Raw genomic sequence first — 27,752 nt, 5'->3', positions numbered from 1 at the left:
TGTCACAGCCCACTGGAACACACAAACAGGAGAGAAGGTAAGGTCACAGGCAGCAACAGAATGGAAGCAATAAAAGAAAGAATGGCCTTATGGACTGGAGGAATGGTTACGAGGACGAAATGGTACTGCAAAGGACATGCAAAAAAGGTTCATAGCACCCGCACTCATAACTGTTTGTAACCCCAGCTCCAGAGGATCTGACACACCCTTATCTTCACAGACATAGCACTCAAATGCACAAAACCAAACATATATAAAAATACCTAAATATAAAATATTTAAAAGAAAAAAAATCACCCTAAACTTTAGTTACAGGGAAGCCTACCCAAGCCCTACCAACCCTAAAGATTAGCACTCTCATGCACCTCAAACTGCAGAAAGCCAAAGCAAAGGTTGTTGCCTAGACCCAAACTACACATGAACAACAACAGTGTGTCCAACAGGTCTCTGAAACACTGTGTGTGTGCAGTGAGTGTGCCTGGCTCTGAACCAATCATAATTTATGGATACCTACATCACTGAGGACCAAGTCCTCCTTAGGGCCAGCTTGGCTACCATGGCCTATCCACCTATATCTTCTGCACCCAAACTTTGCACCACAACACAGCCTAGCTTGACTTCCACGCCTGTCCACCAAGCCCCGGCCAGCCATGTTCTGTCTCCATCACGCTTCAATGGACTTCTAGCCTTCAGAATGGCCCATGGTACCATTCATTAGCCCCATAGCACATAAGCCAAAGGAGGACATCAGACCTGCAGGGCCCCTTAGCTTCCTAAGGGACTGCTTTCAGATGCTGCCTTTGTCACCTAGTATATGTCTGTGAAAACAGACAGACAGATGGGACAGGATAGACAAGCATAGCTACCCTACTCTCCAAATGGGCCTAACTTCCTTACACAGCATGCCTGTCTAACTCTAGCTCACAGGAGGGATTCCCTGCCCTGAGGCTGGCCCTGAGGTACAGCCTCAGCTACCAATAGGACACACAGAAGGACCACATGCCTCAGTGCCAGGGCCATGCAGCTCTAGAGCAAGTATTCCCAACCACCAGCCTCGAGGCTGGGAAAGCTGGGCTCACTGACTGAGCTGACTGGGGTGAAAGAGGCCATGGGTCTTCCACACAATGCTACAGCATCTCCACAGCGATGCTCCTAGAGGCATTAGCATTTTCCTCTGTGGGCTAGTGACTGAGGCTGGTAAGAGTGTTCCACAAAGTGACAGCCGGCGGTTATGCTGACTTGGGCTTCCTGAGGAACACTCTCTTCCCCACTTCTCTCAGAGTTTGGAAGGCTCAGATGTCTCAGCACTGAGCAGAGTAGGAGTTCTATTTCCCCAAGGCACGGGGCAGTTTTGCTGGCCCTAAAGGACCTGTTCCACCTTGACAAGATGGGGCTGTTTGTGCAAAGCAGACACTTGAGATTGGCATGTTCTGCTACCAGGCCACAGTCAGAAGTGTCGGATGGTACCAGACTCTCCTGACAGACACATGGGCCTGGGAGCCGAGGCCCGGGGCAGGATTAGTGCTCCAGGACATCAAGTCTCCAGCCTTTGGAGGGCATTAGAGGGCAGCATTCCTGAGTCCTACTACAGTCTAGGGAGATGCCTGTTCAGCCTCACAGGCTAGCCAAAGGGTGTCAAGAATGGGGTCTGCCTCTGCCCTGTCCATTCAGGTTGCACATGTGGGTTTCACACTGCTGAACCCTTAGGCCAGGTCACAGCAGCCTGGTAGCTTCCATAGAAGTTTTCAGAACACACGTACTAGGGTGAGTCTAACTTCTCTGGGCCACATGGTTGTAGGGATGAGCTCTCTGTCTTGGGGGGACAGAGAAGGGTTTGGCCATTGTCAGCCACTGCATGTGACTGATGGAGCCAGCATAGCCAGGACAGTTGACATGGAAGCAGCTAAGCTACAGAGCCACTCAACAGTAAAGCATTAGCCCAGCACTGCTTCAAACTATTCCACTAGGCCTAGGTCTCCTTCCTTAGACTGTCCCCACAGACAGGACGCTCACTGGGACAAAGCAGGGAGCAAGAACGCAAGCAGGAGAGGCTTGTGCCAGTGTGCCAAACCCACATTTGGCAGCTCCCACAGGGCGGTGGAGGCAGCCCCTGGTCTATAGATAGGGCAGGCTCAGCCGAGACAACCAGAGCAGTAGGATAAAGAAGTGGTCCCTGGAGGGTCCATGGGAGACCTGAGGGAACCTCTACTTCAGGCACCACCTGCAGTGCCTCTAACTCAAAGCTAAAAGCACTTCCATCTGACCCATTCTTTGTACTGCTGCCCATGTAAACCCAACCCCACTTCTAAAAGGTCCTATTAGAGAGCGCCTGTTTTTGAAGCTGAGTTTCTCTGTATAGCCTTGGATGTCCTGGAACTTGCTATTAGACCAGGCTAGCCTTGAACTCAAGAGATCCATATGGCTCTACCTCCCTCATGCTGGTATTAAATGTGTATACCACCATGCCTGGCACCTTCTACGGAGCTTTAACAGTGTCACCAGTCCCCATCAGACTGATTTGCAGCCCCAGGTGACACTTTCATACCATCTGGGCACAAGAGCAAACACACATAGAAACCCACCCCCACAAGAGCCTGCTGTCCTCTGATGTGGTCTCCCTTAGGGACACTTGTGACAAGAATGGCAGTCCTGGCTGGCCTGTCTTGGGATAAGTAGACATAAACAGGTGCTGTAGAGCCCATCTGCTCCTTGTCAGCAGGCCTTGCTAGCACCTCCCATCATGCCTCCCAGCTATATAACAGGAAGGCTTCTGGCTGGAAAGCTAGGATGCAGAACAAGCTCTGCCTTTCTACCACAGCGGTAAGCAGCTGGGGCGGGATTTCTGAAAGTGATGTCATCACACTCCTGGAGAGTTCACCACGGTCTGACTGTTGCTCTGGAGTTCCAGCACAGGGAGACAGAGGGAAGCAGCATGCGACCTGTGGGACTGCACCACAAAACAGCAAAGCTAAGTGGTGCCCAGCCTGCACTGCCACCTCCTTCTAGATAAAGACAGAGAAGGGCAGCTGAGGGTTATAAAGACAGCTTGTGTGTGTGTGTGTGTGTGTGTGTGTGTGTGTGCGTGTGTGTGTGTGCGCGTGTGCGCGCCAATGGGCCCAGAGGCCTGCCACCTACCCAAGAACAGCTGGTGCCTTAGGAAAGCTAAGTCCTGTGTGCTTGGCTCAGAAACACAGAAGTCATCAGTAGGAACCCTGGCCACCCATGCCAATCACAGTGTGCTCTTCCTTCCAGTGTGCAAAGGAAGACACAAGTCATGAGAGAGCTTAGTAACCTCCCAGGGTCACTCAGCCAAGTCCTGAAGAAAACGTGGGCTCCCTGGAGATGATTGCCATTGCTAAAGGACGGGAGCCTGAGAGTTGCTCAGCAAAGAACATTTGCACAGAAAAAAAGACAGTCCCGTGCACTGTCATCTGACAGGTTACCTGTCTCATTTGTAGTGTCAAGTTAGAGCTCATCTTTATAGCTTAAGTCATGGACCACTAGCAATGTCTACATCAGTACCCTCAAGTTGATAAGAAAGAGACGGTGAAGAAGGGGATGTGGCCCCCCCCTATTTCCCTAGTAAACAGGAACTTGTTCCACAGCAGGCCACCAACTAATAGAACACTGGGGTGACATTTGGTTGGGGGAGGTCCACAGCACAAGACTGAGAAGCAGGACCCTGGCTGTAGTACTAACCCAGCTTCCTCCTGCCATGGATAGGCCAACTCTCCTCAGAGAAATACCATGGTGTACTTAGATACTCGCCAGCAGCACACTCATACACATAATATTCTTTTAAAATAAGCTAACTTATTTTAAAAATATTTCTTTGGGGTCAGGTGTAGTGGCTCATTCATACCTGAAATCCTAGCAGCAGAGAAAGGCTGCGACAGGAGGATTACAATGAATCAGAGTACAGCCTGGACCACAGAGAGTCAACCTAAAAAACAAAAGGGTTTCTTTTGCTCAGTGTGCAGGAACTCAGAACACTCCCCTGGGGCAGGCTCAAGGGGAGGTGTAGCTGTACAAGAGCACCTGTGATGGACAGACAGACAGCCATCACACAGCTACTATTATCCCTGTCCCTCTAAGCACTGGCCTTTGTACTCGCTTCCATTCTAACAGCCATCACCGAGTACAGAGTGAAGATCGGCCCAGCAGTCAAGGGTTCCCAGAAAATTACTAAGCAGAGGTGGTCTGTGCCGTAGGATTTTTTTTTCCTTTATGATAATAGAAAATCTGGAAGCACAGCCATAGCCCCAGGGGCAGAGCCGCCATGTTGTTGGTGGACTCAAAGTGAACTGACTTCTATAACTTGCAACTTTTTTCCCCCCAGAGCTGAGGACTGAACCCAGTGTACTATACTTGATAGCCAAGTTCATATGGCTGGGGTTTAAGCCCAGCCCTTCAACTTTCAACTTCATATGGGTACACTGACACATATGCCATCAGCCAGCCAAGGAGCATAAAACACCATGTATGTAATGCTGCTATTTCAGAGGCTTATTACAGTCACCTTTAACATGAATGAATGAAACCTTTAAAAATGAATCATTATTTAAGTTTTCTACCATATTAGACACCCACAGTCATATTCTGCAAATCCAAAGTTGCCTAGAGCCATCAGGTCCCTGGAGCAGGCAAGTATAAGCTGCCTACAGTGGGTGCTCTGAAAGAGCAGCTAACAAGGCCATCTCTCCAGCTTCAGCTTCAAAAAAAGGTTGCTCTTCCCCCAGGGACTGACTAGGTCACTGAGTGACTTCCTAAGTCTTGTCTTCCCAAAGCATCATGACCCATGGTGACTTTTCCCCTGGCTATCATACCTGTGTTTCCAAATACAAGCCACTGCCAAACACAATGGCACACACAATGGCACACACTTTTAAACCCAGTACTCAGGAGGCAGAAGGCAGCAGATCTCCATGAGTTCAAGACCAGCCAAGGCTACATAGTGACACTTTAAAAAAAAAAAAAGTTTGAGCTATATGCTGGTGTAGTGACATGGGCTTGCCATCCCAGCACTCTGTAGGTAGAAGCAGATCATAAGTTCAAGGCACTCTTCAGCTACATTGTAAGGCTACTGCAAACCTTGTCTCTAAAAAAAAAAAAACAAAACAAAAAAAAACAAAGTAAGTACTTGCTTTGGCAGAATCTGCACTAAAACCAGAACACTAAGATCTGTTAGTGTAGTTTCTATGCAAACCTATCAAGTGTTCCAAGTGTGGAACTAGGCTAGTATCAGGGGCATATACCTAGAGTTTCCAGAGTAGAACTTGCCTACACAATAGCTAAGAGACAAGGCGGCCTATGGACTTCTCTCGGAGCTTTAGGTACTCCCTGTTCTTCAGACCACCCAGCAGCCCAAGGTCAGGCTCTCTGACAGGGACTGTAGAAGAGGTGGGGCTCCAGGAAGCCACTGTGTCCTGCCTAGCTTTTACGCAGGATCTGAGGGAATCAAACTCTATCCCTCAAGCTTACACAGCAAGCAACTCATCCACTGGACCATGTCCCCAGCTACTTAAACCTTCGCTTTCCTTTCTCTCTCCTCTCTCCTGTCTCCTTCCTCTCTCTCTCTCTCTCTCTCTCTCTCTCTCTCTCTCTCTCTCTCTCTCTCTCTCTCTCTCTCTCTCTCTCTGTGTGTGTGTGTGTGTGGGGGCGGGGGGGAGGAAGGAGGGAGATCTCAATGTGCTGTCCAACACTCTCTGTAGACCAGGCTGGTCTCTGCAATTCACCTGTGCTTGCTTTCTGGGTGCTGGGATTAAAACATATCCCATGCTGGGCACTTCCCTCATTGTGCCTTGCAGATCGCTGACTAGCATGCCCTCTTTTTATTGGGGTGGTTATTCCAGATTTGCCTTTACAACCTGTCCTAAGCAGCCACCGGTGTGCTTTGGCATTATGCATATATTTTGAGGCCGGTCCCATCTCTGCAGAGGAGGCAAGGCCACCCACACAGCCCTCCCTCTGCACTCTCAAAGACATTTGGCTTTTGTGGAAGTCACAGGAGCACTGGTAGGTGTGTTGTGTACACATACTACATATGTGTCACTGCAATCCTTTTTCAGTGATCGTGTTCATGGAGGACATGGATACCAGTGCTGATAAGATAAACCCCAAGTTCCCAAAAGCAGAGGTCTCATGTCAGCTGAAGGGAAGGCAGCCACAGCCCGTATGTGGCAACTGACACAGAAGCAAGAGGGAGAAGACACAAGTCCTGAAGGGCAGATACCAGCCTGACCGCAGACAGGTTGCAAAGAGACATTGGCCTTGGAGGCCACAGACCTCCAACCACCTCTCAGGACCAATGAGGGCCTGGAGACACTCTGTGGGGAGCAGTGTCATTCCCTTCAAGTAAACTACACTGTCAGCACTCCCTTCTTCTCCAAGAACACAGTGTATAAGATTAACCCTGCAGCAGTCCAAGATGATGCCACAGAGAAGGTTCAATCCCACATGGTGGCACACCTAGCATCCCAGCAGTGGGGGGAAGGTAAAGAGGAGTGCAAGTCAGCTGGCGCTCAGCAGATCCAGACCAGGGGCGGGGCATAGGGCAGCAAGCAGCTTCTTCTGTCTGTACCAGCTCAGCTTTGACCAGAGGGCCAGGCTGGGGTGGGGCAGCAGTGCCCACAATCTCATGGCTGAGGTGCCTTGCAGAAGAGGACACACAACCTGGGGTAACCTTTACGGACTGTTTCCATAAATGCATCATCATACAGATGCCATGTATCTGGTATGGTAGCCATACCATAGAGTCCCTCCTCCTCGTCTTTTTTGCAGTATAGGTGGAACTCAACCCCATGTGCCTCCCAAATCATCTACTTGGGAGGAAAATGACAGCACTATCCAGCATGAAAATGCACACACTGGAGAGATGAAGGAGGAGGGAGGACAAGGGGTTTGGAGGCAGCCTAACTACATGGCTAGTTCTAGTTCAACAATAAAAGCAGCACAATGTCCCCTTGCACTGCTCTCTACCACCTGGCCCATGTAGCTCCCTTCACATATCTTCCTTTCCACATCTTAATGAAATATTTAAATTAATATGTTTGGGTTTTGTGTATAAGGGGACACGTGTCACAGCCTACACACAGAGGTGAGAGGACAACATGTGAGACTGAAGATGGCTTTCTCCTTCTATCATATGGGTCCTAGGCTCAAACTCAGGTTATCAGACTTAGTGGCAAGCCCCACTATTCACTGAGCCATTTTGTGGGCCTCATACATACTGTTTTCTCAGCCATATCTTATAAATTAATGATGTGTGGTCAGTCACTGGGCTCTGCTAATCCCGTGTGGGGAAAGTAATTCCATTTCTCTCTCATGGTTTTATGTCTATACACTGAGAGGGAAATGTCTACTTACACTACTTTACACTCTGCCCAGGGGCATAGTGCAGACTCTGAGTTCTACACATCCTTGCCCTACACTTGCCATGGCCTGCTGTCTTTATTACAGAGACATGTTCAATGCATACTTGAGCTATATTGTGCCATGCAGATCAACCAGGCCAAGTGGATCAACAGTGGCTATATCCTCTGTAACCTTGTTGATTTGTGTCTAATTGCATTACCAAGTACCAAGAGTAAACCATGACATCGGTAATCTTCTATCTAAAAATTATTACCATCATGTATGTGCATGATGGAGGAGAGGCACATGGACCAGTGTGCATATGACAGGCAGAAAACAGCTTTATGGAGCTGGGTCTCTCCTTCCACCTATATGGGTTTTGTGGACTAAACTCGGTGGGCTTGAACAACAAGTACTTTTACCCACTGAGCCTTTCACCAGCCCAAGATCATCTATTTCTTATATGAATCTAGTGTAAGCCCTGAGCAGTTCAGGCTCTGCAGTTAGGTGCATATGTGCTCATGACTGGTTCCTTATCTATCCTTGTAAAATGTTACCAGCAGTGGTGGCGCAGGCCTTTAATCCCAGCACTTGGGAGGCAGAGGCAGGCAGATTTCTGAGTTTGAGACCAGCCTGGTCTACAGAGTGAGTTCCAGGACAGCCAAGGCTATACAGAGAAACCCTGTCTCAAAAACAAAACAAAACCCCAAAAAACAAAAACAAACAAACAAACAAACAAAAAAAAAACCCAAAAAAACAAAAAAATTAAAATGTCTCAAGCCAGGCAGGTGGCGCACGCCTGTAATCCCAGCACTCTGGGAGGCAGAGGCAGGTGGATTTCTGAGTTTGAGGCCAGCCTACTCTACAGAGTGAGTTCCAGGACAGCCAGGGCTATACAGAGAAACCCTGTCTGGAAAAACAAAAACAAAAACAAATAAACAAACAAACAAACAAAGCTGAAGAGATGGCTCAGTGATTAAGAGCGCTGACTGCTCTTCCAGAGGTCCTGAGTTCAAATCCCAGAAACCACATGGGGGCTCACAGCCATCTGTAATTGGGTCCAATGCCCTCTTCTGATGCGTCTGAAGAGGCAATGTTACTCACATATATAAGATAAATACATCTTAAAAAAATAAAATAAAATAAAAATAAAAAAACAAAAAACTAAAATAAAATGTCCCTCTTTGAGCTAGTGCACACCCTTAATTCTAACACCTAGGAAGCAGAGGAGAATCTGTGTGCTGTAGGCCAGCCAAAACTATACAATGAGAGCCCCATCTCCAAAGGTCCTCTCTAGCTTGGCTCAGATGCTATGATGACTCTTTCTTTAATCCACTTCAGTGTTCATGAAGTCACTCAGGGCCCTGCTGTTTGGTTGGAACCTATCTTCTCTGGAATCTATGGGGAGTCACAGACCACTGTGTGACTACTAAGTGGCTGTGTAGTCTAAGACCAGGACTTTACGTCCAGCCTGACGCCCTGCCACTGGTCGCTCTGTGGATACATACATCTGCCTTCTTTCTTGTTCTTTTTACCTCGGCACCTTTGCCTTGTTTTCTTTTACCATTTCAGTTGATCACTTTAATTCTGCATTGCTTTCTTCATATTTCAGGCATTTCCTTGTTCGAGACAGCCATCACTAAGTTATCCCAGGCCAGGCTTTAACTCTTGGTCCTCCTTTTCAAGTTAACAGACCAAGGCCATGATGCCTTGTGCCCCCCCCCCCACACACACACCAAATAAACTGCCAGTCTTTGGCCTAGCCTCAAGAAGGAATGGGAGATATGTAGCAGTCTCAGGCCACACACCACACCTCACTGTTCTCTCGCAGAAAGTTCTCAGGAGAGTGCTTTCCAGGGAAGGTGCTGTGAGCATTGGAAGTCTTCTGCGTACTGAGGAATGCAGCTCTTGTCTTGCTGTACCACTCAACTGCCACTCATATCACATGTCACCTGACTGTAATAAGGCACACAAACATTCACAGAGACATCACTTAGTGATTTTGATTTCAACCCAGCCACTTCAAGGGAAAAATCCCATGTCTCTGCCACCCTCAGAGCCAACCCAAGGCTTCAAAATGCCCACAGTGGGAGCAAGATTAAAAAGAGAAGTTTTTGTTGTTGTTGTTCTTTTTTCCAAGACAAGCTTTCTCTGTGTAGCCAGAGTTGTCCTCCAATTCACAGAGACCCACCTGTCTTTGACTCCCAAGAACTGTGATTAAAGGTGTGCACTACCACATATGCCAGTGAAAAGAGATATTTTGAAAGAACCAAATACAATTCTACAAGCAGGCTGGAAAAATGGCTCAGCACACACTACTCTTGCAGAGAGCCAAAGTTCAATTCCCAGCACTCACATCAAGTAGCTCACAACTGTCTGAAACTCCAGGGTCAGGGAGCTGACACCCCTTCTTAGGTACACATACTGCCACACATACATATACACAAAGAAAAAAGGAATTCTGGAAGCATACATCCAAAACCCTTGGTACCAAGTCTCCCTGCAACTGCAGATCTGAGAGGCTCCAACTTCTGGTATGATGTAGCAGGACTGTTTATAATGCTGAGCTGTGCATCATTCACAGCACCTGACTTAGCAGGAATGCTATAAGCAGGCATGTCACACTGCTTAGGAACTAGCAAACAGAAAGTCCTCACACGCTTAGTATAGGCACACACACCTCCAGCCTCTCAGTGGGGGAGGGAAGATGTACTGTGTGTGAAAGCACCATACCATGGAATGGCTCCAGTTCTACATAAAGGAAGAGGCATCTGTGTACCAGCATTAGTCAGCATTCTCTGCTTTCTCAGGACAGAACCACTGCTGACCAGATGCTTCATGTGGGGGCTTCCATGCCTCCCTGACTGAGTGGATTATAACCTCAACCATTAACCATCTAAACCTTTCTCTCCTGAAGCAGGTTTTGTCAGGTATTTTGTCATAGCAGTGAGAAATATATTACTACTATCACATCCACGCCAGCCCACTCATTATTTCTGATTTGTGATTGTTGAAAGCAGTAGTGCAGAACACACAGGGACAGAGGGGCATTATCAGTACTATGAAGAAGTAGTATGTGTGAATCTCACATACTTGGTGTGGAATAAAAGCCAGGCATCAAAGAGAACAGATACATACATAAAGCCCACAAACAAACAACACTAATCTGCTGGACGCTAAGCTGTCCAATCGAGAAATCAAACATCCTTGGAGGGCAATGGCCAGATCACCAGAGCATTATCCATGCTCCCCTCTTGGTCTGGGCTGACCTGAAGGCACACACTTTTGAAAGCCGCAGAACAAGCACCAAGGAAACAGCAGGACTTGGTGGCACCCAGTCTCAGGAGACTGGTCTTGGTGGCATCACTATCTTGGTGGCATCAGTCACAAGGAGAAAGATGTGGTCACTGGAACTCACTGCCTGACCAAACTGCCATGCATCCAGTGGGTAAGAGACCCTGGTTTAAGAAATAATATGGACAGCTTCTGATTAAGTGGTACCAGGGCTTGACTTCCATCCACTATGAGCACATAGCCCTGACTCCCAACACACACACACACACACACACACACACTCACTCTCACTCACACACACTCATACATATTCTCTCTCTCACATGCATGCGTGCATACCCTTGCACATACACAAGTTAACAAAATCTCAAAAGAGCCAGGCATGGTGGTATATATCTTTAACCAGCAATGGAAAGCAGAGGCAGGAAGATCAATCTCTTTTGAGTCAAAGGCTAGCCTATTCTGCATCCATTGGCAAAAATCTACAGCTGACATGCCACCTACATGCCCCTTGCATTATTCAGGGTTCTCTAGAGTCATAGAACGTATGGGCAGTCTCTATTCAGTAAGGGAATTTGTTGATGACTTACAGTCTGTAGTTCAACTCCCAACAAGGGTCAGCAGCGGCTGTGAATGGAAGTCCAAGGATCTAGCAGTTGCTCAGTCCCACAAGGCAAGCAGGTGAAGGAGAATAAATCTTCCTTCTCCCAATGTCCTTATGTAGGTCTCCAGCAGAAGGTGTGGCCCAGGTGCCATCACACCTGGATCTGGGACCTGCTTTGTCCCAGATGACCTTGACCTCAGAGATCTCCCTGTCTAAATCTTCTGGGACTCATAGCCTGGAGATCATGCTTCAAGATCTCTAAGCCAAGAGCCAGGTCAGAAACTTACATCATCTCCCAGCCTCCAAATTAGGCTCACAGGTGAGCCTTCCAATTCTGAATTGTAGTTCATTCCAGATATAGTCAAGTTGACAACCAGGAATAGCCACTACATTCCTCTAGTTTGGCTCATCTAACTGCAGAACCTGGAAAGCTGTGGCCACTAATGTGGTGTACATTGGTCCCTATATGCACATAAATGTATACACATTTGTATTATTTGAATTTTGGACTAGTTTTATTTCCTTATCAGCCTCAGAAAAGTGTACCAGTTTATTGGGTTGAGCTGACACTATGGAAGTTAACAGCCATATTGGCTGAACAAGGAAATACATGGCATTAAGCCTGTAAGGCCTCATCTGTATGCATCTAATAAATTGCTGTGGGCTCAAAGCAAGAGTACCTCAACCCTCACTACCCTGGCTGGATGCCCTCACTACATGAATCTGCTTGGACCCAACTCCTGTCTGACACCCACAGAAACACACACAGTTCTGGAGGGAGATCCCTAAAGGTGACCCTGGCCAGATACCTCAAGGAAGACCAAACAGAAAACAGAGCTGTTCCCTTCAGACTGTTCCCATATTGCAGAGGTTGCCACCAAGAACAACACACTTCCTTCCTGTCACTTCATCAACCTGAAAAGTAGAGTGACTATTTTACCAGGATGTTTTGCCCAGGCAGAGCTGCAGCATGTGACCTGGCCCTCGCTCTGCCCATTGGCCTTCAGAATTTGGTTTCTTCTCCACTCTTACACCTATATCAGCCAGAGCCCTGGGGGTCTCTAGTCTCTAGGCAGCCCTCAGTTCAGGATATCTGGGTGATTTGTTCCCCAGATTATCTTGAGATATTAAATATGTCATAAGAAGTCACCAGTAAAAGCTTCGGTGAATGCCATTTTTGGAGCTAGCAGCTCTGGAAGGCCCAGAGGGTCAGAGGCCTGGTGTACCCCTGGGTTTCGGCAACAGAAGAGGGGTGCTTCACACGTTAACACTTTCAACTTTGGACTTCACCATCCCACTCCACAAAGGAGCAGGCCACAATAAACAAAACATGGAGGATCCTGGCCTAACCCCAAAGAACTGGCTCCCTCTCTACTTGCTTCAGGAGCTCACCTATCAGAGGTCTCATCAGACAGCTGAGAACCCACAAAGTCACAGTGGGGAAAGGGAGCCTCAGCCTAGCACAGTACTGTGACTTATTCTAAAATAAGCCCTTAGTTTTAGAACAGGGCAGCAGAAAGCAGCCAGAGAGGGTTCTTAGTGAGCACAAGGAGCGTTACTAAGACAGGGTCCTGTGTGTTCCAGGCTGGCCTGCAACTCCATATGTAGCTGATAGTGACCTTTAACTTCTCAGCTTCCTGTCTGCACTTCCTGGGATGATGGGCAGATCCTGCCACGTGTGCCCAGAGGAGAGACACCTTTCTAATGGCAAGTTCACAGAATGTTCTCAATAGAAGGTAGGTTGGAGTTTCACAGTGAATTTTAAGTCCTCAGGATTCTAAGGCACAGCGGTCAATCTGGAAGCCCTCAGGATCCTGACACCAGACTTTGTACAAAATTAAAGACTAAAACCACTTCAAGGAAACATGTGGAGAACTAGCTGCCTCCTGCATTCCTCCAGTGCTGGACCTCACTACTGAGTCTACACTTGAGGTAGACGAGGACCTCAAAGGTACAAGATCCCAGTGGACAGAAGGGGAGTCAGGGAAAGTATGCATCACAGGATGGGAGGCTGTGTCCTCAGTGAGAATCTGGGGTGAATGATCCATTCTAGAGTGTTCTGAAGAAAGGCTAATGCAGGCGCTTGGAGAAAAAAGTTTCTGGGTGAAGTTATGGTGGGAGGGTGAGTCTGACTTCCTTCAGCCTTTCCTATGAGTGTCATGAAGCCTGGGTCCCAGCAAAGGTCCCTTGAATTAACTGGTGATATAGAGAAGAAACCCTCAGAAGAGATGACAGAAGCTGGGAGAATAGGGAGGCTCCTCCTTTGAGGAATGACACAGACAAGGAGTGGTAGCCTGGCCTCCCTGAGGCACTCACACCAAAGGAATGTTTCAGTCCTCCCACAATCCATAGGTGGCAGACCCACCGACAGCAGGAACTTCTTCCCCCATGAGACCCATGGACCTGCCACTGACAGCGTCCCAGCTTAGGACTCAGGGACATCCTGGCCTGTACTAGCCTCCGCGAGGCTCCAACCCAGCCTTTTCTCACTCACCTGTGTGAGGTGCGCATGTCCACAGGTCCGTCTCCTAACAGCCCCTCGCCAGATCCTGTGCCCATGGCCTCTGTTGTCCTCAGCAACCCCTGGGCTGAGACTGCACTCGGCTCTGGCACCACCCTGCTGTCTCCGTCCACTGTCAGCTCTGATGGTCCTCTCTCCATTTTCATTTTCTTGTTCTCCACATCATCCTCTGTTAGGTCAGGTTCAAGGGCTCGCTTCTGACTGCGGGTTCGGCATGCTTCTTCACTCATTCTGCATGTGAAAGGGAGGATACAGCACTTGAACTCCTTAGAAGGTTAGTTTGGAGGGTGGTTTTTGTCTTCCTCACAGAGGAGGCTAGCTAGAGAAGGGACAACAAAGACAGGGCCATAGAAGCCCCTCCAAGACTTCCTCTACACCCTCGGGATGGCTGGGCAGGAAGGATTCCCACAGGCCTCTGGGGTGTGGCTAGTTCTGAGAAGCCATGGAATCTAAGTGGGAGAAAAGCAGAGGCAGCTGTTCCTAGACAGGATCCTTCTGTGGAAGAACAGTGCCTATTCCGTGTCTGAAAACCAGCACAGGGACCTGGCACCTGTATTGTAATGGTGTGTAGAACCTGGGCAGAGGTGACCTCAGGTGCTGTGTGCCTGAGCCCTCCAGGGAGCAAGGAGAGTCACACTGAGCTCTTTGGTTGGCAGAGATACACTCTGAGCACAGTATGGACTGGCCCATCCCAAGGTGCCACCACCATGCCCCTGTACCTGTGGCAAACATATATCTTGATTCAAAGAAAAGGGATAAAAATGCTGAGTCAGTTTTTGATCCCATGACATCACTGGGCTTCACATGACCCTTCCCAGGATTCAGTCAGAGAGACAAAGCACTTTCCAGAAAACCAGTCTGAACCGGTTCCAGACAACACAGCTGAAGTGAAGTGTGTTAACCCTCGCAGAGACAAGAGGACAGCTTGCTGGCATTCCACAGCAGAGTCTGGGACAAGGCACTCTTAAAGGGGCCGCTCAGAAGCCAGGTCTTACTTAACACTGAGGACAGCAGCCTAGGGAAAGTCAGAGAGAACCCAGAGTTCACTAGGGACAGGAAAAAAAAAATCTGACTGGGCCCTGGCAGGATGGAGGGACAGCGCCATGAGACATCTGCCCTGAGTCCCTGCAGAGATCCTCAGCTCATGCCCCCACCCCCATCCCGAGCAGGCATGAGGGGGAAGCCCTGATTCTGATCCTATGGAAAAATACTTCCTTCCAGGTGCCTCAGTTTTCCCACTGGACAATATGGTAGGAAAGGTCTGTCCTGGACAAAGCCAGTTCTGGAAACCCCTTCCAAGGTTCTGGGAGGCTGGGGCATCCCATCATATCAAGGATGCACTCCCATTGCCAGACCAGAGTCCCCCCCTCACCTCCGTGGTCCAGTCACCCTCTTCCATAGACCTAGGTTAAAATTAATGCTTTGACCTTAACACGATTCTGTCAAGGGTGGAGATGGGGATAGGATCCCAAATCTCAGTGGGCTTCATCTGCACCCAACTATCTCCTGCCACCCCAACCTGTATCCTGGCAACCTCCCCCAAATACTGGAGCACCCACCACATCCCTCCACTCGTAACAGCAACCCTCCCTCAGAGTTCTATGGCTTTTCTCTTCCTCTAAAGGCCTGACCACAAACCTTATCACACTTGCTGACAATCTGTCTTGTCTCTCAGCACTGTCCTGGGGTGTCAGGGTACTGCCTGAGGCAGAGCTGCTGAGTTCTAGAACAAGAGGAAGCAGACTGACAGGATCCTCAGACAGGGTATAAACATGCCCAGGCCTGGACAGGAGATAGATGGGGACCTCAGAACCCCTGACAATAAGGGCATGTGGGAACTGGGGGGTACTATGGCTCTCAAAACTGGTGATAGCACACTCCTTTCTTTAATCCCAGCACTAGAGAGGCAGAGTCAAGTGGATTTCTTAAGAGTTTGAGGCCAGCCTGGTCCACAGAGGAAAACCAAACAATAAAGAATGAAGCTCCAGGTCTGGCCCTGCTCCCAAGTTCTGCCATCTTAACTCAGTAGGAGCAAGGCAGGGCCCGAGACTTGACCTTAGCCTCTCCTAGCGCAGCTGAACCCACCGGAAACCCTGCCTGAAGTCTCTCCTCTCCACCCACTGCCTCACTTCTCTGTTGCTATGAAAGGGCTAAGGGGTCCACCAGGGGTTGAGGGAACTGCTTTCATGTCCCTAGGAGCTGCCCATTGCATGGAGAGAGGTACATACCCAGGGCCCAGAACCTTGAGCCAACCTCAGGGTAGGTGTGGGTGAAGGCAGGAAGGGGAATGCCTGGAATTTGCCTCCCCACCTCCAGAAAAGACAAGCACAGCTGGAGGGGTGGGCACCAGAGAGAGGTCCCAGTAGGCTGTGCCCTCCCCAGTAGGACCTGAGCTTCCACAGCTGTGCCTTTGAGTAACCAATCCAGCCCATTGTGAAATTCTGTCCTAAGCAGAGTCCCAGCCCCCTCAAGGCCACCAGGGACAAGGTCTCACAGGGACCAGCACTGATAGGCACTGTAAAGTAGGCACAATGTGGGCAGGAAGAAACCAGCTTCCCTTAGGAAGCATCCTACAAGGCAGAGAAAGGGTTAAAATCACTCACTTGTAAATGGGAGTGGGTTTCAAAATCCCCAAAGGAGGGAAAAAGGAAGCTGCCACACCAGAACAGCCACCGCAGGTCTGTTCAGGGGATGGGTCTCGGCAGCCACTGCCTACATGGCAGCAATGCAGGAAATGATGGTAATTTTAAGAGATAGGAAGGTCACAAGGCCATCCACCTACTGAGGAATGGGGCTAGGACGCTTAGAGCAAGCCCCAACGTCCTGGGCTGGGCTCCACACCTGCCCTGTGCAGCAACCCCAACAACGGTCAGTGGAGCCCAAAGCTGGTGGGTAAGTGAAGATGTAGCACTGGGCTTTCTCAACAAGAATCCTACACAGGTACCTCTGCCAGCCCTGGGACCAAGGGGCCTGAGTCCTTGTGGTACACTAACAGTGGATATCTGGAGCAGTACAAACATCACTAACTGCTACCAGGATGCTGCCTCCTTTCAATAAAACACCACAATACAACTGGAGGGAACCTGGGACAGGAAGCTGCCTGAACGAGAAGCTTCTCCAAGCTGAAGCTAAGCAGCAAGTCAACACTCAACACATTTTAGACTTTGGTATCCTTCTGACTGTGGCGGCTCAACATCAATTAGCAATACTCTAAAATGTGTATTCCAAACATGAATGGAGAAGTGGCCATAAGTGGCAGGGACGAAGCCTACAGCTGATGTTTGTAACCCAGGGAACCTTATCGCTGTGAGAGGGAAAGAGGGAGGGGATGTTAAGAGGGGGAAAGAGAAGGAAAAGAAAAACATTTCCTGCTCCTTCACTCACTAGCAGCCCCGGGCCTCTACCAGAAGAGCTGCTGTCCTAGGGGCTGGGGATTACTCGGTGCTCAGGAATGCACAGCTGGGCAAAGACTGAAATGGCCAAAGGTGTCAGGTGACAGGACTGAGTGGTTAGAGCAAGCAGAGAAGCAGAGGCCAGGTGGGAAACTCAGTCCTACTGGAGACAGTCCAGATGGCCTGGGGGGGGGGGGGGGGCTTGAAAGGAGCATGCTGCTCCAGGGAGGCATGGGGGGGGGTGTGGATGCGGATCATGGAGGTCCACCTAATTCTAAAGTAGTATCTGCCTGATAGGTCGTGGGGCACTGAGGGACAAGACAGTGCTGAGGGAACACACGTCCCTCCTAGGTGTGCTCTGAAGCCCCGCTAAGCATGGATGGGGGAAGGGGAACTGCTTTACTTTTATTTGGTGCTACTCAAGCAATAGACTCTTCTGAAACTGGGATGGAAAATTCAAGACTGCAGTTTGGTGCAACTGTGGAACACTTCTTGAGGGTAGCCTCTGCCCTGGGGCTTTAAGGGGCCACCAATCACTTCCTATCTAGAAGAAAGTGAGCCTTATGAAGCAGCCTGCACAAGGACAGGACAACTGAAGGACATGCCAAGGTGCCCTGCCCCAGGACACATGGAGCCATGGACACATCGTACAGCACAGAGGCCAGCTTCTCAGCTCCTCCTTGCCTGCGGCTGGCATTCTCCAGAGAGCTGTGCTCCAAGCAGGAGACCAGGTCATCCCCCATTAGCAACTGGAGCCCAGCAGCCATGTCTGCTCTGACCACACAGTACAGCCAGGCTCTTATAACCAGGACCCGAGCAGCTGGGGAGGGAGAAGGGAGAAGACAGCTAAGCTGTGACAGGCAGGTTTCCTCCAAGCCAAAAAAGACACTTAGACCTGCCTGAGTGGGCCCAAGCCACTTCCTGCCACACATCCAAATGACAAAGTATCAGGGACTCTTCTGGAAGAATTCAGAAAGCCCAAGTCTCAGCCTTTTATACTGCCTCAGTGAGGTCAAGTAAAAGAATCCAATTCAACTTAGGAGACAAAAAGGTGATCCAGGGCAAAGAACAGAGAGAGTGCAAGCTCAGTTTCCCCATCCATACCTCATCAGCATATGGAAAAAACATGGTGTGATACCGAAAACAGACTGAAGGAGAAAAATTCAAATTGCTAAGTAATGGGATTTTAAATGTTTCAGTAGCCCAGTCACCCCACTCTGAAAAGGACAGAAAAGCTTGTCATGAGTTTGAGACCAGGCTGAACTATAGGACGAACTGCATTGACTTCCAGAGCCACACAGTAAGTTCCTGTCTCAAAAACTGTGGGTCTGGTACCTCTTGGTATAGGGTCATGGGCTGTCTGTGGGAGGACGCTGTCCTGCAGTTCCGACTGCACATACTCCAATGGGCATGGCTGTGCCCAAATAAAACTATGTACCATGATGGGCCACCAGCCTTCAAGGCCATCTAGCCTAGTGTTTCTGGTTTTATACAGAGCAAAGGTACACCAGCCCAGCTTCCAGTATCTTCTTAACACAGCAGTTAACAGGCCTGCTTTCCCAAACACACCCCAGAGTACATCTACTTCGAGTAAGGAAGGTTCAAAAAAGACATGCAACCAGCAATTTCAATCCAAATTCAGGCCCAAGCCTAAGTCTCTAAAGAGAGTAGACAAGCACCTAGCTACAGGGCTGGCTTTAGCCTTTCCTCATACATATGAGAAAATCTAAAGGCAAAGAGGCCCCATTATACAAAAAAGTGATGTGCTACAAGTGCTACAAATTCAACTGCTTCGGAGAATGAAACTTTAACCCAGTTCTAGTGCAGAGCTCAGCAAAAGACATGGGGGATGCCTCTGTGGGGACTTGGGGGGAACCAGAACCTGAGCACACCACAGCCAAATGTGGGCGATTCTATGGCCCATGGAGGATCTGTGGCAGAATGGAGCTATGGAAACCAGAACAGGTCTCTGGGGCATCTGAAGCTTGGGGAGGGACCACGTGCATCGGGCAAGGCTCATCCATGAGGATAGGGAACCACACTCGCTTCTGCTCCTAGAAAGGTCCTGAGGGAAGGACAGAGGTCCCAGAAGACATCTATACTGGGTGTGAGCTCTGCCACACTTCTCGGGAACTCTAGACCTAGATGAGTAACAGCACTCCACTCCACAGCATGTGGGGCACCTTATCCAGTCCACACTGGGACTCCAGAACCTGGAGACTAGGTAAGGGAATTCTGAGGTTTTTGTCTAGTGTCTGAAGACAGACTAGGAGATAGACTCTTAAAAACAAAATATGTGCTTCTGTCCATCCATGTCTGTGTGTCGTCCAAAGCTGCCTGTCAGCCTCCAATGACTACTTGAAGGCTCCCTCCCCTGAGCAGGGAATACTGAATGATATCTAATGCCAAGGAGAGAGGCTGGGTCCAAGACAAGATGCCTGACTGATGAGGATCAGACTCCACAGGGCAGACAACTTGTCAGCAGACAATAAACACAAAACAGAGGAAACATCAGACACTTCTACATCCTCAGCTCCAGGATACCAAGCCAGTGGCACATAGACCAGCCTTGCACAACATGTACAAATAGACACATATACACTCCTAATGTATGTATATATACAAATGCATACACATAACCTGATCAGCTTCTCCTCCTGCTTCTGTTTCTTGCCCATTTCTCTAAGTAAAGGTCTGTCTTCTAGGACACTGCTGTCCAACAGACAGCTCTAAGCCCCCAGTACACAGAGCTGTTGCATGAGTACAGAAAAGCACCCGGCATAGTGAGTGGCACCTGTCATCTCAGCACTCAGCAGGTCAAAGCAGAGGGTTAAGTCCAGGCCTGATTGCAGAGTAAGAACCTGCCTAGAAACAAATACCTCAGGGTTGAGGAGACCTTGGTAACTGAGCACTTGCTCAGTATGTGCAAGGCTGGGAGTTGGAGTAGGAGAAAAAGGAGAGGACAGAAGGTTCCAGTGTCTGCTATTGCAAATAAACATTTTCTACAATCTTATTAAGGTAGGAGATATGTAAAAGATGCTTCCAAAATAAGGTTCCTTAAGATGTATTTAAGAAAATTAAAGGCTGGGTGTGGTATTGCATGCCTTTAATCCCAGCACCCAAAGGCAGAGAGAGGCGGGCCAACCTGGAGTACACAGAGTTCCAGGACAGCCAGAGCTAGAGAGACCTTCTGTCTCTAAATAAATAAAAATTACAGAGAAAAAAATTAAGGTAAAGAATAAATTATAAGTTGTTTTAAGATATTCAAGTACATTAGCAATATTTAAGTAAAATTTTAGGCCTAAGTGAAGCTTCGTGGCAGCAACCATCTATCTTGTGCTAGGCCAGGAGTTCTTTCCTTCCTCAGCACTACAGAATCAAACTCCTTTTGCATGGGTTCCTACATGCAGCAATGTACAGACAGCCTTGGCAAAGAACAAAACAGTTCTGGAGGAACAAGTCATCTCCAGAAAACACCACAGCCCCCAATGAAGCTACAGGAGCCCCCGCCCCCCACCCACCCAGTTAAGTGCTGGAAACCTCAAAAAGACAGCAGCCACATACCAATTTGGCCCACTGTGCACCTTTCTTTGTACAGCCCTGGCCTCTCAGCCCCTTCTAGGAACAGCCGCCTCTTAAATCCAACCAGAGAAGAGAAATGGCCATGCATCTGACCTGATCAAAGGCCCAAGGGAGGCAAGCAGGGAGTGAGGTCTACAAATAGTGAACATGTCAGCTATACATGTGTGTCGTCTCAAGAGTCCTCAGTCTCCCCAATATGTCTGTGTGAGGCCAAGCTAAGAATAGCCCCACATAGATACCTGACCTCAAGCTATGTCCTCTGCAGCCTTCAGCCCAGGGAGAGGAATGTACCACCCAGTGTGGCCATGTGAAGGAAAACTGAGAGCTGTGAAATGACCCAAGTTCTAGATTTAAGCTATCACTGTAGTGATGGATTAGCAGGCCACAGCCATTTCTTAAGCCTGGGACCACTAGTATCATGAAACAGAGTCCATAACCCTTACAAGCAGATCACTTCTACAGGACCTAGCCTGATTCCTCATCCATGGTACCTGGAAAGGACAAACTGCTTTGCACACAATGTCCCCAAAGGCTCAGATGCAACATCTCCCATAAGGACATGCCGCGTAAAAGGTTAAGGGACCAAGATCCCTTTCGTACAGGCACCCTTTGCCAGTAGTGCTCCTGGTTGTTGCTCTGTCCTGCAGGAGGCCCAGGGCAGGGAGGAGGGACTTTGAAGCCCACTTCTAAGAAAAAAAGGAGGTTCCATAGTCCATGACAAAGAAGATCAGGTCAGAACCCTTAATACTTTCCCACCTGTTGACAGACTGTGCCCCTTGCACACACCTGCACCTGTAGCTGCAGCCACCTCCAGTCCATAGATTGAGCTGCCACATGAGGCATCACAGAGGAGGTCATAAACCTCTGGTGGCCTTTGCCACCCTACCACCCCCACCACTCCCTCAACCTAATGGAAAGGCTGGCTCTGCTCCCTGCCCACAGGACTCTTCCACTAGGTCTCAGCTGAAACTTGCAACTTCTATCTTCATGTTCATCTGTTTATATATTCCATTCCCTACTTTCCTGAAACAGGAGACACCTCTTTATTCCTTATTACCAGGGTCCAGTGCAGGAACAATGCTCAGCACAAAGAGACACTAGAGAGATACTTTTCTAGTTTTCGCTAAACTAGAAAAGAACTAGAGCACTTGCTTTCCCTCACTCACCTCCTGTAAACTAAGCCAGAAGAATCTTCATGCCAAGAAGGAAGACAGCAATTGAAAACAAACAGAAGCCATCAGGCAAAGCAGCACTTCTGCAGCCCAGTCTTCCACAAGCAGCCTGAACAGCAGAGCAAGGCATCTAGAAAAACCAAACCTCACTGGGAATAGTGGATTACAACATAGGTATTCCTGACAACTGGGAGGCTGAAATATGAGGACTGTGTAAGTTCAAATCCAGCTTGGGCTACAGAGTGAGACATTGTTACAAAAAACAACGGAAACTATTTAAAAATGGATCAAAGAACTATATTTATAGACTCTTTCAAAGATTATTTTATGTAAGTAAGAGGATGTCAGATCTCATTACAGATGGTTGTGAGCCACCATTTGGTTGCTGGGATTTGAACTCAGAACCTTCAGAAGAGCAGTCAGCGCTCTTAACCGCTGAGCCATCTCTCCAGCCCAATTTATAGAATCTTAAACCACAGGTGAGACTTCCTATCCTTGGAGTTGGCAGTAGGTTCTCAACACATCTCATCAAAAGCTATCAACAGCAACAAATAGGGCAACCTGGAGCTGGGGAGAAGCGCTGGACTTGCCACCCATGGAACACACTTTACAAAGTGCTAGGGCAAGAGCGTAAGTGCAACTGAGTCACAGGAGGACAGTCTGGCCCGCTTGGCCAGCGATGGCCTCTAGGTACACACGCGCACACAAGAGCACGCACGCACACTAAAAGTCCATTCAGACTGCATCAAAATTAAAACTGTGTGTATCAATTGCTAGGGGCATACCTTTGATCCCAGCTTGGGAAGCTGATGCAGGTGATCTCACTAAGTTCAAGACCAGCCTTATCTACAGAATGAATACCAGGACAAATAGGGCTACAAAGTGAGTCCTTGTCTCAAAAAACAAACAAAATATCAAATACAATGAAACAGACACACAAAATCTTCTCCTTGAAGGCCTGTTATCAAAATATCTTACCAATAGAGGAAGAAATCTTTAAGGTTAAGGGACAGTCAAGGGGGCCTGCTGCGTTCACAGCATCTCCCCGGTCCAAGGAAGAACAAATTACATGTTATTTCAAAAATCAAAGGACCAGTCAGGCCACAAAGTGAGTTCTAAGACAGTCAAAGCTACACAGAGAAGCCCTGTCTCAAAATAGAAAATGAAACACACAAACATCAGAAAAACACTTAAATAGACATTTCTTGCAGCCATCCAAATGACTAGTAAGGGGCCCAGAGGGATAGGTCATATATGCCTACCAACTCCATCTTCAAGGGATCCAATGCCCTTGAGCACCCACATACACACATATACATAAAAGATTTTAAAATGTTTTTGCAATTAGAGAGAATTCCACCATACCTTGAGAATATTGAATGCCACCAGATACCACACTTTGAAATGGTGAAAATGTCAATTTTTCTTGCATGGCTGGCTATTACCTGGTTGGTGTTTTGTTTTGTTATGGAGGCAGGGGAGGTGAAGTCCAAGCCCTAATAAGGATTGCAGCTATTTGAGCCTGATGATCAATAACAAGAGCTGGTTCTTAAAGCAAGATGTTTGATGAAGTATATATAGCTCCACAGCCTGCAGCTACCATGCCAGCAACGGCAGCTATCAGGAGCCCCAGACCGCTACAGTAGTTCACCACACACACACACACACACACACACACACACACACACACACACACACACGAGAGAAGATGAGCCTTGCCCCAGAGCAAAGGCGCCAATACCTGGCAGTGTGGCCTGTAGAACATGCATGAACAAGAGCAGCTGTGTTGATAAAGGCTGTGGTCCCGTGCAGTTCCTAGGCCCCCACTTAAAATCCTCTTTCAAAAACTAAACAAGAGCTTTAGTGTGGGAGGGCATGCCTTTTGATCCTAGCACTCTAGAAAAGTGGATCTAAGAGAGTTTGGGGCCAAAAAATGAACTACACAATGAGTTCTAGGCCAACTAACATTACTTAATGGGACCCTGGCTTAAAAACAAACAGGCACAGGCAGTGGTGGCGCATGCCTTTAATCCCTCAACTTGGGAGGCAGAGGCAGGTAGATTTCTGAGTTTAAGGCCAGCCTGGTATATATAGAGTGAGTTCCAGGAGAGCCAGGGCTACACAGAGAAACTCTGTCTCCGAACAAACAAACAACCAGACAGACAGCTGGGCCATTTAGTCCCAACACTTGGGAAGCAGAGGCAGGCAGATCTCTGAGTTCAAGGTTAGCCTGGTCTACACAATGAGTTCCAGGACCACAAACAAGGGAAGCACAGATAAACTGGGGGGGGGGGGTCCCCCACCCCCCTCGAAGCTACAGCTATTTGAGCTGCTGGCTTGAATTTCAAAAAACTCATAAAATGAATTTTTGGTTTGGGATTAGAACAGAGTTTCAAAGTGTCTGAAAGTTTCAAAGGTTAACTCCTGCCATCTTTATACTATGTATTTATGAGTAGTGGCTTTCTCAGCAGCAATAATTTTAAAGTCAAGGAAACAACTCTTAAGAGAGACTGAAGACACTGTAACACATATTCAGCCAAAGCCCAGCACTTGCTGCTAAGGCATAAGGTCCTGTGGTCCGCTGCCTGCAGGTGGAACCTCTCAGATTTGACACTTACCGTGAAGTGCTTTTGCCTATAGCCATCGTGCTGACCCTTAAATTTTGTTATGGAAAATTCCAAGCACACACACAAAGTAGTAGTCATGCCATGATGGGACATGTCGGCTCCCCAGGTCCCTGACCTTATGTTTTCCATGCCCACCACACTGGCCTTCGTGGAGCCAATGCTTTGAACACGCCCTTGGTGAAACTGCCAACCACTCAACAGCTCCTCCCTCCCTCTCTATGGATGCTTGTCCTCCCCACCACTACCCCTAAATCAAGCCATTTGTTTGCCATAGTTGGGTTCTGTGACCGAGGTTTCTGCAGTTAGCATGCTATGGACCCAATTTCCTATAAACTGTTCTTTGAGACACAATGGCCAGTGCACATCCTTCTGGATGCCCATATCACCACCCTGCCCCATCTCTTAATACTGGTGGCCATACTACGGCTATCTGCACCTTTTAATAAGTCATTCTGAGCCTGGCAGTAGTGGCAAATGCCTTTAATCCCAGCACTGTGAAAAGAGAGGTAGGTGGCTCTGAGTTTGAACCTCATCCACAGAGCACATGCCAGGACAGCCAGAGCTACACAGAGAAACCTTGTCTCAAAAAAAAACAAAAACAAACAAACAAACCAAAAAAAAACAAAAAACAAAGGGCTAAAGAGATGGCTCAGTGGTTAAGAACATGGACTGCTCTTCCAAAGGTCCTGAGCTCAAATCCCAGCAACCACATGGTGGCTCACAACCATCTGTAAAGAGATCTGACGCCCTCTTCTGGAGTGTCTGAAGACAGCTACAATGTACTCACATATAATAAATAAAGAAATCTTATAAGAAAAAAAAAGAAGAAAAAACTTCATTCTGCAGCTGTAAAACTAAGCTCACAGTTCTGTATGTTCACAGTGATTAGTGAGTGTGACAACTGCTATGCTGGACACTAAGGCTACTTAATATGCAAGTCCAACTCCCTCCACAATACTGTCCAGTGGCACACCGGTCACTTCTGTACAGAGCTTCCTTAGAAGCTTATGTAGTGACACAAGACTGTCACCGCTGCAATGGGGAGGCTAAGGTCAGAGAACTATGTGTGTGAGACTAGTCTGGTCTGTACAGCAAAGCCATGTCTCTAGAATAACAGGTTCTGTGGTCCACGTTAATAGGCCTTCCTCTTACATATCCGGGTACTACCAAGTTCAGGCTAGAAAAGCAGCAGGGTACACGGTTCATCTCCTCCACATGTGAAACCACACTGGCTCCCCAACATCCTCTAAAGGAGAATGGGAACTTGCCAGCTTCTTTTTCTTTGACAGCCAACATGAACTTGGAGACTTTTCATGGTATTTATTTAAGAGGCAGGGTCTCACAGGCCTACCAAGGAGCTGGCACCTGGCTCACCATTGTGTTTTTTCTTTCATATGTACTATGGATAAAGCCAGGGTTTCACTAAGCCAGTACTCTACCCCTGAATTGCACCACTGTAGTGGACTCAACAAAGGTAACTCCAGGACTTGCTACTTGGTGTAATCCAACTTGATCTGTGCTACTACTATGGGCCTTTCTGACACAACTGTCTTGTTCCTAATGCAAATTTAGAATTCAGTGTGATCTGGTTTGACTCAAGGTCTGCCCTTCTCTTTTGATCCTTAGAGACATTATCGGTTTCTTCTACAATATCTTAACTGGAAAAACAAAACAAAATAAAATCAATAAAAATGCAAAAACTTGACTACAAAAACCAGTTTTACCAAACTTCCATCTAGTTTTTTGTGTACAGAGATTCCTCAGAAGTGTCCTCAGAATTTTGCCAACTGCAGAAATGTAGGAGGGAACAAGGCCTGACAGTCACCCTGCTGTGCTGTGCACATGCCATTCGCTGGTGTGTGTGCATCAGACTTTTAGAAAGAACGAATGAAAGAAGGAACGCGCACACCTTTCCTTAGAAGATGTATTCATACTGTACTTTGTGTAGGACTAAAGATGATAGAACCCCCGCACAAGGGGCTCTGGCCAGCATTATCTCTGCTTCCTTCACCTTGTCATTACTGTCACCAAGATCACAGGGTCACTAACCATCCTTCACCCAGGTGCTGGCATAGTAATAATAGACACAGCTCTCCTGTCACCATCCTTCCCACCACCCACAGGATAGCTTTGGTTCTATGTAAACACACAGGAGTTCTATGATTCTGGTAGGGCCTGACTGATCTCCTCCACAGGAGCAGCCAGAGCCCACAGCTGGGTGTTTTTCAGCAAAGAAAGATGTCTCAGAGACTCTGCAACACGCATACTTTTCCCTAGCAGGAAGACAATGCTGACTGTGTTGTGGCTATGGACTGCTTTCTCTGGGAAGCTTCTCGAAAGCTTCATTTCACTTAAGATCTCTAACACCTCGCCCATAAGTGAGTATCATCCCTACCAAACAAGATGCACACACACCTGCACCCCAGCAAATGAGATTCAAGGGTAAACACTGTCCACAAACCTGAGCCAGTAGGGGTGGGCATGTGGTCTGTGTGCACTTGGGGATGGACAGGAGTTGCTTAGCACATGAGGGCTAGGGATCAGGAAACCCCAGATGCAGCAAAAGGTAAATATGGCCTAGTATTAAACCAGGGCACACCCTAGAAAACATAAATTAAAACCTAAATCCCAGCACCTGGGCGGCAAAGGCAGAAGCAGGAAGATTACCTGGAGCTCATCTGGGGCTACATAATAATACTCTCTCAAGAAACAAGCCAGAGTTTGTGGAACATACCTCTAACCTGAGCACTTGGGCATCTGAGGCAAAAGATCAAGGTGAGTTCAAGACTAGCCTGGACTACACTAATACCCCGTCTCAGAAAACAAAGTAAGGGGCTGGGGAGACAGCTCAAAGGTTAAGAAGGTTAAAGTTAAGCATCTGCTGCTCTTGCAAAGGACACAGCAATTCCCAACACCTACATGGTGATTCAAGCCATCCTTAACTTCAATATCATGGGATCCGATGCCGCTTTCTGATCTCCTTGGGTACCTGGCATGTGGGTGGACCGATCCACTTGCAGGTATAACAGCAATACACATAAATTAAAACAATGAACTAAAAAGCAAAACCCTAACACTGTCACAGCCAGTGTCCAGCGTAGCAGGGATGTCAGAGCAGCCAAATCTCACTCTACAGCCAACCAGATGCCAATGGGTAGGGGTAAACATTTTGGCAAGACACTATGTTACATTCTTAAAATTGAGACA

The 27,752-nt window shown here is 48.1% G+C and overlaps 1 protein-coding gene across 7 annotated transcripts in view; it reads right to left on the bottom strand.

The window, feature by feature from the left end:
- Gatad2a (GATA zinc finger domain containing 2A) overlaps nucleotides 1-27,752 on the bottom strand; it is an 86,179-nt gene that overhangs the window by 12,544 nt on the left and 45,883 nt on the right. For 6 of the 7 annotated variants that reach the window (XM_052161856.1, XM_052161850.1, XM_052161851.1 and 3 more), the window contains one exon: nucleotides 13,746-14,003. In XM_052161856.1, coding sequence (XP_052017816.1) covers nucleotides 13,746-14,002 — 257 coding nt within the window. In that variant the 5' untranslated portion in view covers nucleotide 14,003. Of the gene's footprint in view, nucleotides 1-3,862; nucleotides 3,886-13,745; nucleotides 14,004-27,752 lie in introns of those variants that run through there. The other variant, XM_052161857.1, reaches the window with a different exon arrangement.

The sequence above is a fragment of the Apodemus sylvaticus genome, chromosome 18 (assembly GCF_947179515.1).
Source record: "Apodemus sylvaticus chromosome 18, mApoSyl1.1, whole genome shotgun sequence".
Lineage (NCBI taxonomy): Eukaryota > Metazoa > Chordata > Mammalia > Rodentia > Muridae > Apodemus > Apodemus sylvaticus.
Note: the sequence above shows the minus strand (reverse complement) of the source record. Positions and strands in the feature narration are given on the sequence as shown.